This window comes from Zingiber officinale, chromosome 7B (assembly GCF_018446385.1).
Source record: "Zingiber officinale cultivar Zhangliang chromosome 7B, Zo_v1.1, whole genome shotgun sequence".
NCBI lineage: Eukaryota > Viridiplantae > Streptophyta > Magnoliopsida > Zingiberales > Zingiberaceae > Zingiber > Zingiber officinale.
The window spans coordinates 21422499-21437587 of NC_055999.1; the positions used below are offsets into that span (position 1 = coordinate 21422499).

Below are 15089 nucleotides of genomic sequence, written 5' to 3' on the forward strand. Positions count from 1 at the left end.
CCAAATTTAGTCTTGTGCAAACCATGACATACATCAGACAACCAACTACACTGGCATAAGGAACCTTTGACATTTCTTATATATTGTCATCCGTCTTTGGACATTGTGTATTGGATAACTTGAAGTGATACGTCAGGGGTGTGCTCACCGACTTTGTATTCTTCATATTGAACCTATTCAGTACCTTCTCAACATGCTATATTGAGACAACCATAATCTCCTTGCAGCTCTATCCCTGTAAATCTCCATCCCAAAAATCTTCTTGGGCTCTCCCAAATCTTGCATATCAAATTTATTGTTCAGTAGCCTCTTCAATTTATCGACCTCTTTCATCTTCTTTGCAACAATAAGCATGTATCTACGTATAGTAGTAAGAAAACCAGTGATTTATCTTCAAGGCTCTTTACATATATGCAACAATCATACTCACATCTCCTATATTCATTTTGAATCATGTATGAATCAAAACATTTGTACCATTACCTAGGAGATTGTTTCAATCCATAGAGTGATTTCTTCAACTTGCAAACCAGCCGCTTTTGTCTAGACTGACTAAATTCCTCATGTTGTGACATAAAAATTTTCTCCTCCAAATTTCAATGAAGAAATGTCGTCTTCACATCCATTTGCTCTAGTTATAAATCGTGATGTGCCACCAAAGTCAACACCGCTCTAATTGATATATGTCTTACCACTGGAAAGAAAATTTCTTCATAGTCAATCCCCTTTCTCTGTGAATACTTCTTTGCTACCAATCAAACCTTGAACTTCACTTCTTCTCCCTCTGACATTGCTTCTTTCTTCTTGAATATCTATTTGAACCATATAGCTTTCTCTTCTTTATGAAGTTCCACTAGATCCCACGCTTGGTTCTTATGCAATGACTCCATCTCCTCTACCATAGCACCCATTCACTTGTCCTTCTCAGAGCTGTGTATCATCTCCTAAAAAGATGTAGGGTCTCTACTACTAGTGATAAGCGCAACAGATACAAAGTCTTTGAATCTGTATTTGGCGGGTGGTTTTACGACTCGTCTCATTCTGCCACCAGCTATAGTGCAATGCTTCTATTGGTGCGGTTAACACTAACAGTCTAACTGAAGTTTTGATGAATGATAAAGTAGGTTAAGTTAGTTTCATATTGATCTAACACTTCTATGAAGTGTGCAGGAGAAGTCCAGACGGGTCGACGGGCTGACCTAACGTCTAGAATGAAGTCCATCTAGGTCAATGGGTTGACTTGATAGCTGGCATGAAGTCTAGATGGGTCGATGGGCTGGCCTGACATCTGGTACGAAGTCCAGACGGGTCGAAGGGCTGACCGGAAGTCTGACACGAAGTCCAGATGGGTCAAAGGGCTGACCGGACGTCTGATAGGTAAGTTGAGGTAAGTCACTGGAGGGGAGTGATTGTGAGGACGCTTTCCCAGGAAGGGAATATTAGGCGTCGATCCAACTTAGATTCATTTCGAAAATCTAAGTTGAGATCATGACTAAATTCCAGTCTTGAGGAGACGGGATTTAATTACTGCTTTTATTACTCTTATAACTTAACTGTGCTAACAATTTATTTTGCAGGGTAATTTTGCATTTTGCCTCGGACTAATGTCTTTTGCAGGTTGCTGAAAAAACAAAAGTCCGGGCGCCCGGGATACAAAAGTTATCCCCTCGCCGTGTTGCCACGTGGAGCTTCATGTGTGGACGAGCTATGTCACACTCCAGGCGCGTGGAAGGGATCTGGGTGCCCCGAGCCTCCTATATAAGGAGGGTGAATCCTGGAACAAGATACAACACGACTACGCCTTCTGACGCTTGCGATCCTGCGCTGTGCTCCTGCGATGAAGCTTCTCCGACAAACACACTGATTTTGTTTTCTTTATTAATTGTCGGTACTTATTTTATTTTAGCATCTCTGTACCTCAAATTTTGTAATCAACTTTTCGGATTGCTAGTGAATTACCCAACGAAAGCACTCAACGAGTGTGAGCCTTGGAGTAGGAGTTGATCAATGCTCCAAACCAAGTAAAAAGGTTCGTGTTAGCATTGCACTTTTTCATTTTCTACTTTTCCGCTGCTTACTCTACGATAATTCTTTCCGATCGATATTCACCCCTCCTCTATTGAATTACATGATCTAACAGCTTCGTGCGTTCTGAGCTAGAATCATCAGAGTTTTGAATCTCTAACTCCACCTGAACAATATCTTTCTCCATGTTGCTCTATGATGTTTCATTTCCTTCTTCTTGAGTACACTGTATCATATCTCTGTTGATCATCACGTTGTTTGCCTTAGGATTCTAAAGCTTGAAGCTTTGAACTCCTTTCTGATACCCAGAAAAATGCACTGCTTTAACTTCACATTCATCTTTGATATTTCCTCACTAGATATGTGCATATCGGCTGGACATCCAAAAACTCGAAGATGAGAGTAATCTACTTGATTTTATGTCCATACTTCCTCTGATACTTTGCCTTCTAGTGCTACCCTTGTTGATCTATTAATGAGATAACACGCCATGTTAACTGCTTCTCCCCAGAAATTTTTTTGCTAGCCCTGCATTTAACCTGAGACATCTTGCCTTCTCAATGATTGTTCTGTTCAATCTTTCCACCACCCCATTCTGCTGAGGTGTCCTACGAATCTAGAAATGCCTTATTATCCTATACTACTTACAAAATTTTTGAAACTTTGAATCAGTGTACTCAGTCCCATTATCTGACTTAAGACATTTGACCTTCCTTCCGGTTTAATTCTCCACTTCAATTTTCCATAGTTTAAACTTTGCAAAAGTTTCTGACTTGTGACACATAAAGTATTCCCAAACCTTTCGTGAGTAATCATCAGTAAAACTCACAAAATACAAGTGCCCTCCATGTGATGCTATACTAGTTGATCCTCAGAGATCGATATGTACGTAGTCCAGAATCTCTTCCATCTTGTTTGTTGCCATCTTGAATTGCACTTTGCTCTATTTTCTAAGAATATAGAATTTGCAGAATTCAAGATTGCATGTCTTAACACCCTTCAACAAATCTCTCTTGTGAAGTTCTAGTATCCCACGTTCACCCATATGCCCTAGCTGCATATGCCACAAGACACTACTGTCTGATTCATACTCCACCGAGGCGGCTCTATCTACAACTGTAGTCCCTATCAACTTGTAGATGTTTCTTGCTACCTTTTGTCCTTTTATTACCGTTAGAGCTCCCTTGTTGACCTTCATCATCCCGCTCACTGATTTATAATTACAACCAATACCATCCAGTGTGCCTAGTGAGATCAAGTTCTTTCTTAGCTCTGATATATATCTGACATCACATAGGGTTCTGATCACACCATCAAACATCTTGATTCTGATGTTCCCTATGCCGATAACTCTGCATGACGCATCATTTTCCATCAACATTGAGCCAGAATCCACTGTCCTATAAGTATTAAACCACTCCTTGTTTGAAGTCATGTGATATGAACATGCAAAGTCTAAGATCCATGCATCCGTTTGCTACTATGAACTTGACATAATTGATAGCATATCTCCATCACCGCTCTTTGAATTTTTCTCTTCAACTATGTTTGTCTAATTTGCCAAACTACCTTTGTTTTCTGTAACATGTTTCTTTATCTTTGGACAATCTCTCTTGATATGACCTTTGTCCCACACTTGTAGTATGTGATCACCTCTTTTCCTTCTTGACTTAGAACGAGCCTTGTTGTTGTTGTTAGATCCATGTCGAGATTTTCTCCTATCACACTCTTGGTTGCTATTTACCATAAGTCCTTCTCCCTAAGAAACTTCATCGTTTGTTTTGTGCCTTTGGTGAAAACATAACAATGCACTTGTGATCTCCTCTAATTTAAGAGTTTCCTTATCCCACATCAAAGTAGTAACCAAATTCTTGTACGTAGAAGATGAAGGTAGAGAATTTAACAACATCAGCGCCTTGTCTTCATATTCGATCTTCACATCAACCCTCTTCAGATCGCTCACAATCTGATTGAATACGTTGATGTGCTAGCTCAGATCGGTTCCCTCTGTCATCTCCAGCTTGAATAATTTCTTCATAAGATACAGTTTGTTTGTTAATGACTTTGACATGTACCGACATTCTAGCTTTTCTCAAACTGCCACGGTGACTCCTCGTCCATGACATGATACATTATATCATCCGTAAGACAAAGCCTAATTCTTGTCACTGTCTTCGCCTGAAGTTCTTCCTAATCCAATCTCTCCATACTTTCCGATTTCCTTTCTCCTAGTGCCTTCGCCATGCCTTGTTATATCAACAAGTACTTGACCCTTCTCTACCATAATATGAAGTTCTCGGTTCCGTCAAACTTCACCATATCACTTCGTAGAAGTCATCCCTGACATATTGAAGAAATCTGTCAAAACTTGTTGCTCTGATACCAATTGTTGCGCAAAGAAGGAGGCAACACCTCTCAACCTCATGGTTCAGAGGTATGCCTACTCCACAAAAATGACCGATGCTTTATTTGAATTCTCTCTACAAAAGAGAATCATATTCAAGGATTTTTGTGATTGTTGTTGTACAATAGGTTTACAATGATCCCTATAAATAATGCATAAACCCCAGACCCGGTAAAATCATAACAGAATTTTGTTATGAAAAATCGTAATAGAATTCTGTTATGTAAAATCATAATAGAATTCTGTTATATAAAATCGTAACAAAATTTTATTACGAAAAATCTTAATAGATTTTTCTTTCATGACATCTATCACATTGACCTTTATCAAAATATGAGCCACCCGTCAACACCTGCAAATTCTTGGATATGGCTGGATGGGGCACGACTTGCCCGTGTTAGGCACTGGAAGCCTTGTTTTCGCTCTGTTCTTCATTTATCTTCGGCCGAAGGGACATGCCTGTGTCATGAGACATGACTAGAATGTGTTCCTTGCATCTCATTTGCGTTCTAAGGCTTTTGTGCTCCAATTTCGGGTCCTATCAAAGACAAAAAAAAATAAAATACAAAGAGCAGATCTCTGAACGAAAAATGTAAAAATAATAAAAAGTAGACAAGTATGCGAAATATGCTAATGAGATGCCACATAAGAAATGTATACTAAACAACACTAAAAATCACGTAAGACATGTACACATCAATTTTCTACCCGTCCACAAGGATAAATTCCAGAAGCGCAACATCAAGACATTGGCAACTGACCCTCATAGTCTTCATCGTCCCTGTAAGGCTGTTCCAATGCCAAATCGGTACTCTGCTTGTGAAAACAAACTCGTGGGGTTTTTTGGCCCATGCTTATTTCATTCCACGACCACCCAATCTAATTTTTTTTACTAAATTCAACATCACGACATATTCCAATAAAGGATCGAATCACGACACTCTAAAAATCCTCATTACACCTTAACCACTTTACCAAGCCCCGGGATAAGTTGAGAGTATAATCTTGGTCCCACGTCAAGTGTACTTAGGGTGAGCAATAGATTAAAAATTGAACCGACCAAATTGAAATAAAATTAAATAATTAATTCAATCAATTATTATTTAATTAATCTATTTTTTTATGATATTATAGTTGACGTGAAGATAATTGAGTCAATTCCATTTATTAGTCGATTGGCTCACAATATATCAATAGATTGATATTAATTTAGTTTAATCAAATTTAAAATTTTAAAGTCTACGCCTAATAAATCAAAATAATCCAGATTTTTTTAAAAAATAACTGAATTTCTAATTAATTAAACTCAATTTACTAATTGGATTAATTGAGTCGGTTATTTCAATTTAATCGATATTTTATTCTATTCTACACGTACTGATATCAAACTTATTCTAACTTTGTCAATTAACTGCATGTTTTAACCGATTCATGGTGGCACTGTCATGTTGTCAGCAGTATATATTAACTATGAATCAGTCCAAAAGGAATCCAAAGGTTCTTATCAGAGGGAGTGAGTCATTAAATAATTATATACATGCACAGATACAATCCGAACAGGATGCTAGCACCAATATAAATGTCCCACAATTCACCTCAGATGGTAATTGGATGGTGATTTGGACACTTAGGTTGAGGGGCGAACTGGGGGACGGACAAACATAATCAATTCATGATCCAGTTTTTATATTAGTGGGGGTAATGACCCTCCATCAGTTAACAGGTGGGAGTTATTGTCTTCCACTAATCCCTTTGTCCCGGTCCAAAAATAGATCAAGACAAGGGAACCAGAGAATCCGATCCCGGCGAACTGTGGCACTGATAGAACAGAATTTCCTACACCCCATCCGTCTATCTCATCACTCATCAGTTATCATGATTTACTTTTTTGTGTTGGTTTAAGACGGACTAGGGAACGCTCAAATTCGTCTTTTGCCACTAGTAGCAATGTAAATCGTTTTGCAGTAATTATATCCGGAGAAACTGGAACTTGAATATTTTTCAGAAAGATAAAACAAGAACGGTAAATTAGAGAAAAATCCCCAATGATAATCATAACTTTACATGCAATCCCCATGCCTAACAAACTTTGTTTCCACTCCCTGCATGCAAAGTATTACTTGTTTCAACTCCCTCATGCAAATATTGATACCTAAATTGCCCCTCAGATTTTTTAAGTACAAAAAGTTCAAAATTGAGTACAAAAAGTCTGAAAACGAGTATAATTCTTCTTAAAATCAGTACTTTATATTAAAAATCGAGTATATTTTCTATCAAAATTATCCCTCTTATTTTTTAGGTATAAAAAGTCTAAAAATAAATATAATTCTTGTTAAATTCAACACTTTACACTATAATCCAGTACTCTATATTAGGATCGAGTATATTTTCTATTGAAATTAACCCATATTTTTAGGTACAAAAAGTCAAAAATTGAGTAAAAAAGTCCGAAAATGAGTATAATTCTTCTTAAAGTCAGTACTTTATATTAAAAATCGAGTATATTTTCTATTAAATTCAGCACATTAAACTAAAATCGAGTATATTTTGATGTGAAAAAAGAATCGAACTCAATTTAATAGAAAATATACTAGATTCTAATTTAATATACTGAATTTAAGAGGATTTATACTGATTTTTAGACTTTTTTACCTAAAAATATTATGGGTAATTAGGTAAATATGTTTGATTGGGGAGTGAAAATAAAATTTTTCATGAATAGGGACTACATGTAAAATTATGTTTACCAATGGGGAGTGCATGCAAATTTACCCAAACAAGAACAAGGCAATCGTACAGAGAGCGTGTAGCACAGAAGCTAAGATTCTGCTCCGGCACATGCCCTAATTAACTCATTTCCATTATCTTCCTCTGTACCTCCTGACCTGAAGCATCATCCATGCATGCTGTCTGATGTAATTTCCCCCCTGTTCATTACCTTTTGTTGCTGCCATTCCTTCCGTTATTGAGATCTCTGCATTGAATATCAGGTAAATTTCTCCAAATAATAATAATAATAATAATAGTAAAGTTAAATCATAAAATCTATGAGCGATAACGTCGATATATTGGGCGCAGGCATTTTAATCACCAGCAGCTCGTTTTCAGAAATGGGTTGTACTGCTCGTCCATTTCTTTGCAGCTGTCAAATTCGTAGAGCCTTCCTTCTCTCACTGTTGGTGCCGCTCCTGTCTATTCCCCTGCAAATTCAAGGGGGTAGGCTGATGAAAGATGACGAAAAGGTGATTAATCAGGTGAATGAAATGTTACTCTTCCTGCATGAATTCTTAGTCTTTCTTCTCATCTCACTACTCAGAAAAGCGAGGAGATGGTGTTGTTGGGTGGAGCATTGATGGGATCGAGGCCACCGAGCTGTGAGATGAGAAGCAACAGATGCAGAAGCCATTGTGAGGCAGTTCAGGTGCCTGCGACTACAGTGGATGATCAGTCGAGCGTGGATAAGAGATCCAATTACAAGCCCATGAAGTGGAAATGCAAGTGCGGGAACAGGATGTTTAATCCATGAAAATGAAGATCTTAATTGTGTGTGTTTTTTTCCTTCCAATTTGGATTTCACATAAAATGAATCCTGGCCGGAAGCCTTTTCTATTGTTCATAAGTTTCATCCTCTCTCTAATCATAAATTGATTCTATGATTTATTTCTTTTCATATAATTTACGGATGGATACCAAATGACTCGAGAGGATACTAAGTGACTCGACACGAAATCATGGATCAATGATCAGAATGCTAAGCGAGAGTTTGACATGTCACATACTTTAATTTATTTACTCTAGAATTTATAGAGTTTAATTAGCTATTACAATCCATTTACTACCAGTGGCAAAAACAAATTATAGTGAGATAAATTACAGAAGCTCATTCAGCCTTAACCCAAAATAGTAATTGTATCTGTCGAAAATTAAACCATACCTCAATGATGAATTGATGATAAATTTTGCTAGAGTACAAACTTAACTACGTCCATGGACTACAATCCATTTGCCTTAGGACGGACTGACGGAGGCGCTGGGGGCGAACGTATTCGTCTTTTTGCCACAGTGAACTACAATCCATTTACTAGGAATAGAGAGAATGCAGACAAATTTTGAACCGCATCACATGGCAATGGATAAAAATCCTCCACCTCCCCTCCCAGTAGCATGCATCCAATTCCGCAACTTCCACCAACTCCAGCGTAATAATCGTTTCAAGGATCATCTGAGCAATCCGATCCCCGGCTTCACCTTAAAGTCCACCTCAAATCCCACTACTCAATCTAAGAATGAATAATTTATTGGATATATGTGGTGGTAAAAGATGAATACGCTCGCCCCCAGCGTCCCCGCCAACCCGCCTCAGGGCTAACACGAAGGAGGTAAATCACGGACGGCTACTAGCCTTTGGAATAGTGATTAGCACATAAGGGAGATATTTACCTCGGCTTTACCAAGATTTGAACCCCAGACCTCATGGTGAATAATTTATTGGATATATGTGAATAGAGAGGAGGTGGAATTAGAGGGAAAAAAACTTCATTGTGAATTAGATTTTTGTTCCACATTAGCAGTTTTAAGGTATTTTGGTTAGTTTATATTGATTTACATGTTTTGATGATGTGAACAAATGCAAGGGGAGAGACTCTCTCTCACGCGTGGGTACATAGGGGGTGTAAATCCAAGGACCAGATTGCATTGAACCTAGTTGACTCGTGTACGAGTACGACCTGCACGCACTGAATGCTGGATTGGTCGGGGTAAAATTTTCCCAAGTGGAACAACCAATATTTTGCCACGTAAAAAAAGATCAATGCAGCCGAGTGAAACGCTTGAAAAGTTGACGCTCTCCACCTACATTCCCCTTCTCCTCTGTCGTGCATCTCTTGCTCGGCAGAGTGCTTGTGATAGCAGTTGGGTACCTCTCAGTTCGCTGTGATCATTAGTACTTAGTGGGAATCACGGTTTATCGTTGTATCCTAGGAAACAGATGACCTGAGAAAGCCTCGAAGCATGGCCGGAGGTAGGGCGAATCTGCTTCAAGTAGACTGCATATCGCATGCCTCGGTTCACGCGTTCGGCCACTCGCATCACTTGCCCGACCTCATAGCCCGTTCGACCACTCTCATCGCTCGCTTGATTTCAGCACCCGCCCCGCCTCATAGCCCGTTCGGCCGCTCACTCGGTTGTAGCACCCGACCGGCCTCTCGCTCGGCCTGTCTGCTCGCCCGACCGATCTTTCGCTCGGCTTGTTTGCTTGCCCGACCAGCCACTAGCTTGGCATGTCGACTTGCCCAACCGGCCACTCACTCAGTCGCTCGACCTTTTTTCTCGCCCGACTGGCCACTCGCTCAACACGCTCGCTCGAACGAGCATCTTCACTGCACGATCGGCTGCTTTGTCCGGTTAAACTTGTACGACCTTACTACCCAGTTAGCCTCTCTGCTGTGCGACTCGAACATGGGGTTGATCGCTAACCTGCTTGGTCTAACTGCTCGCTCGACCTGTCTGCCCGGTTGGCCAATCTACTGCTTGCCCGCCCGGCCCTTCAGTCCGCTTGGATTTTGCTGCTCGGGCTCAGAGCTCGGTTTGCACTCAACAGTTAGCAGAAATCAGCCTCTGCTGGCAGCCTGAGATTATCTGCTCAGGTCATCTCTACAGATAAGTTAAATTTAATTTTATGTAATTTAAATTCGACAAAGTCCCAAATATCTTCACAAGATTGTTGTTTTTTTATCCAACAATTTTGAAACAGATTTGATTATGTTGAGATGACCACAGAATAGAATGTTGAGGTGCAACAAACTCAACACATGAAGGTCTCCTCCACCTCGATTAGAACTGTACCAATCAATTATGGGGAAAAACCAGAGAAATTCAGTGGACTAAAATTCAAAAGGTGATAGTAGAAGATGCTCTTCTACTTGACTACGTTCAATTTGGTTCGGTTCTTGACAAAAACTCTCCCAAGTGTGCTGAGGAAGCTGATGAGCAGACTATCAGTGCAGTGGAGGCATGGACTCATTCTAAGTTCCTTTGCTGAAACTACATCCTCAACCGCCTTGCCGACTCGATGTACGCTGTGTATAGCATGAAGAGAACGACTAAGGAGCTGTGGGAGTCACTGGATAAGAAGTACAAGATTGAGGATGTAGGGGCCAAGAAGTTCATCGTGGGTCAATTCCTGGACTACAAGATGGTTGACTCCAAGACAATGATTAGCCAAGTCCAGGAGCTTCAGGTGATCTTACACGAGATTCACTCAGAAGGGATGGTTCTGAGTGAAACCTTCCAGGTGACTGCTATCATTGAAAAGCTGCCCCTAACTGGAAGGACTTCAAGAACTACTTGAAGCATAAACAGAAGCAGATGAATGTAGAGGAACTCATTGTTAGACTTTACATCGAGAAGACAACAAGAGTTCAGAGAGAAAGTTGTTCTCTCAGGCTACTGTGAAAGTCAACGTGGTCGAGCACTGTCAAAACTCAAAATGGAAGAACCCCAAGTCTTCCAAGATGGGACCCAGAGGAGGTAACAACAATAAGAAGTTCTCTGGGAAGTGCTTCAACTATGACTGAGTGGGTCACAAATCTACAGAGTGCAGAAAGAAGAAGAAGAAGTAGGCACTACAAGAAAATTGGGATTCTACAACACTTAAACGACAACACTTTTTATAAAAAGCGTTGTCTATTTTTTTTAACAACGCTTTTAGTGAAAAGCATTATCTATTTCATTATTTTCTTATTAATAGACATCGCTTTTCTAAAAACCGTTGTCTATTAGTGATTTTTATGGGTCAAAGACAACGCTTCATAAAAAGCGTTGTCTATTAGACTGATTTTTAGTGTCTACGACAACGTTTTATAAAAAGTGTTGTCTATGTTTAAAATCTCATCTAAATCTTGATTAATACAAACCGTTGGATCTAAATATTGATTAGTAGAAAACCCGAACCCTTCTCCCAACTTCTATCTTCCGATCATTTTTGATCCCGAACCCTTCTCCCAACTCCTCATCTCACACGGCCTTCTCCATCCAACTCCTCTCCGACAAACCCCTCTCCGCGAACCACTCCTCTGAACTCCTCTCCGTCAAGACCACACCTTCGTCAAGCTGCAGATCTCGGTGCTGAGGCGATCGACCACGACAGATTGACCCATCTCTTCGCCTCCTTCGCCCCCGCAGCAGATCTCGTTGTCTTCTGGTATGCTACTGTAACCCCAATGATTCCTTGTCCTAGTACTTTTTAAGTTGTTCCTCCAAGCCTTGAAACTCCTTGTGAGAGTGATTTCATCTGGTATGCTACCGTAACCCCAATGACGCTGAGGCGGTGTGCTTTCGGTAGCTTCCTTGTGAGAATTTGAGACCTTTTGTGAAATTTTGAGATCTTTCTCAAGCTCCCTTCTTTGGTCTTGTTTCTTTTTCCTTGTTGTTGTCCTTTGTCTTGCCATTCCATTCGAGTCCCAAATCAGCATTCAGTAGCCTCCAAGAAGTCAAAATACCAATTGTAATTTCACCCAAAAAACAAAATCATTCTCTTTCATTAAATCCATCTTCTAATCCATGCTAATCATATAATAATTGCATCCAAGAAGTCAAACTTCATTCTCTAGCTGTTTAGATTTTCATCACAAGTGAAAAACTCAATTTTCCCTTATGTTTACAAAATATTAACCACCTACTTCTGTTGGGAGATATAAATATCTCCACTACATTAGCAAACTTATGCCTAGAAAACATAATTCATAAATATCTGTTGTTGTTTGCTGTTTTCTTTTGTTGTTGATATTCTAAAATATTTGTAATTAATATCTGTTGTTATTTTTATTTTTATTTTTTGTTATCTACCTTTCCTTTGTTATCTGTTGTTTTAAAACTTGTGTTTGTATTAATATTTTGTATATTATTTACAACTATTTTGAAGGTGTTAGCTCATTGTTGTTTATTTAGTCGTTACAAGAATGGACAAAGAATGGATGTCAAAGGATAGACTATCACGTGAATATGAGTTTGAAGTAGACTCTTTCTTGCCATTTGCAATGACAAATGCTAATGATCGTAACGCAATACCTTGCCCATGTGCAAAATATGGTAATTTAAAGAAGAGAAATGTACAAACTATTAGAGCACATATGTATTGTAATGGTATAGATTTAACATATCACACATGGATATGGCACGGTGAAAGAGCTACGATAGGGAACTCAAAGAATGATAGTGATCAAGGAGGGCCAGATGAACAAAAATATGTTGCTGAGGACCCAATAGATATGGTACATGCTGCATTTGATAGTTATGCCGAGAATCCAACCCAATTCAATAAGCTACTTGAAGATGCCGAGAAACCTTTATATCCTGGATGCACTAAATTTACAATGTTATCTGCAGTTGTAAAATTATTCAACTTGAATGCCAAATATAGTTGGAGTGATAAAAGTTTCACTGACTTACTTAGTTTGTTAGGAGAAATCCTTCCAGATGACAATGAATTGCCTTTATCTTCTTATGATGCAAAGAAAAGCTTATGTGCATTAGGGATGGATTATGTGAAAATTCATGCTTGCCCTAATGATTGTATCTTATATCGGAAGGAGTATGAGGATTTTATCAATTGCCCTACTTGCGGGATGTCAAGGTGGAAGTTGGGCCAAACAAATATGATAAAGGAAGGAGTTCCTGCAAAGGTTCTATGGTACTTCCCTCCTATTCCAAGATTTCAAAGAATGTTTCGAAATAAGGAGATATCCAAGGAGTTGACTTGGCATGCTGATAAAAGACTTCGTGATGGATACTTACGTCATCCAGCTGATGCACCATTTTGGAAAATAGTTGATCACAAGTGGCCAGATTTTGCTACTGAGGTAAGAAATCTTAGATTGGCCATATCAGCTGACGGGATGAATCCCCATGGTTCGATGAGTTCTGCATATAGTTGTTGGCCAGTTTTAATGATCACTTATAATCTTCCTCCATGGTTGTGTATGAAGAGAAAATTTATGATGCTCACATTGTTGATATCTGGTCCCAAACAACCAGGAAATGATATTGATGTTTACTTAGCACCTCTAATTGATGATTTAAAATGCTTATGGGATATAGGCGTTGAAACATATGATGCATATCGACAAGAAACTTTCTCACTTAGAGCTGTCTTACTATGGACTATTAATGACTTCCCTGCATATGAGAACATGTCAGGATGTATTGTAAAAGGATATCATGCATGCCCTATTTGTGGTGAAGAAACCTATTCACAAAGCTTGAAGCATAGTAGGAAAATGTCATATACAGGCCATAGAAGGTTTCTACCTGCAACCCATCCTTATCGAAGGCAAAAGAAGGCATTTAATGGAAACCAAGAGTTTACCCCTACACCAAAACCATTGAGTGGCGATGAAGTTTTTGAAATAGTTGAAAGAATTAATTGTCATTGGGGAAAAATCAGTGGGAATATTCAGTCGAAGAAGGATGATGTAAAATCATGCTGGAAAAAGAAATCAATATTCTTTGAACTTCAGTATTGGAAACATCTACACATTCGACATGTTCTTGATGTGATGTATATTGAAAAGAACGTCTGTGAAAGTCTCATCGGTACGTTACTTGATATTCCAAGAAAAACAAAGGATGGAGTAGCATCAAGATTAGACCTTTTGGAAATGAATGTGAGGATAGATTTGGCACCAAGGATAGGGGAGAAGAGAACATTTTTGCCAGCAGCCTGTTATACACTTAGTAAGGATGAGAAAAGAAAGATTTTGAAATCTTTGTTTGGAATACAACTTCTGACATGTTACTCATCCAATTTTAAAAATCTTGTGTCGATGAAAGATTTGAAACTTATTGTCCTTAAGTCACATGACTACCACACTTTAATGTAACAATTACTTCCAGTGGCCATCCGTGGTGTCTTGCCCAAACATGTCAGACACACTATCACTCGCTTGTGTTTCTTCTTCAATGGGTTATGCAATAAAGAGATAGATGTCTCAAAGTTGGATGATATGCAAAGAGAGATTGTGACGATATTATGTTTACTTGAAAAGTATTTTCCTCCATCATTTTTTGATATAATGATTCATCTAACTGTTCATCTTGTACGAGAGGTGAAATTATGTAGACCAATTTGGTATAGGTATATGTACCCATTTGAAAGATACATGAAGATTTTGAAAGGTTATGTGCGAACACTACAACAAAAACCTTCATAGACATCGGTTTTCCACCGGTGTCTATTTCATTTTCGACCGATGTCTATGAAGCTGATATTAAAAGTCTGCCATTTTAGACATCGGTTTAAAACCGGTGTAGTATCACTTAACAACACCGGTCTTCGAATCGGTTATTAACCGGTGTAGTACCACTTAACGACACCGTTTCATCAACGGTGTAAAACCGATGTAATATTGTATGTTAATAACACCAGTTTTGGCAGCAGCAAATGACCGATGTAATATTAGTTAATAACACCGGTTTTGCAGCGGTGGAAAACCGATGTAATATGTATATTTTTTAACAGCACATATTTGATTTCCGAAACAATGAAAAACCGACAATAACAAAAAAAAAACACAAATATTCACAAATTATACAAATATTCTTCATTCAATAATATCCATAAAATACACAAATATTCACAAATTATATAAATAATCTTCTTACA

The 15089-nt window shown here is 38.7% G+C and overlaps 1 protein-coding gene across 1 annotated transcript; it reads left to right on the forward strand.

Moving 5' to 3' along the window:
* The first annotated feature begins 7505 nt into the window (after window positions 1-7505).
* LOC122003662 (EPIDERMAL PATTERNING FACTOR-like protein 2) lies at window positions 7506-7955 on the forward strand. Its single transcript, XM_042558741.1, has 2 exons — window positions 7506-7671; window positions 7746-7955. The coding sequence occupies exons 1-2, from the start codon at window positions 7540-7542 to the stop codon at window positions 7953-7955; spliced, it is 342 nt and encodes a 113-aa protein (XP_042414675.1). The 5' UTR covers window positions 7506-7539.
* The last annotated feature ends 7134 nt before the right edge of the window (window positions 7956-15089 follow it).

Coding starts and splice junctions, on each gene's coding strand:
- LOC122003662 (XM_042558741.1), top strand. CDS start 7,540: ATGGGTTGTACTGCTCGTCCATTTCTTTGCAGCTGTCAAATTCGTAGA. Junction 7,672..7,745: donor TGATGAAAGATGACGAAAAG/GTGATTAATCAG, acceptor CTCACTACTCAG/AAAAGCGAGGAGATGGTGTT.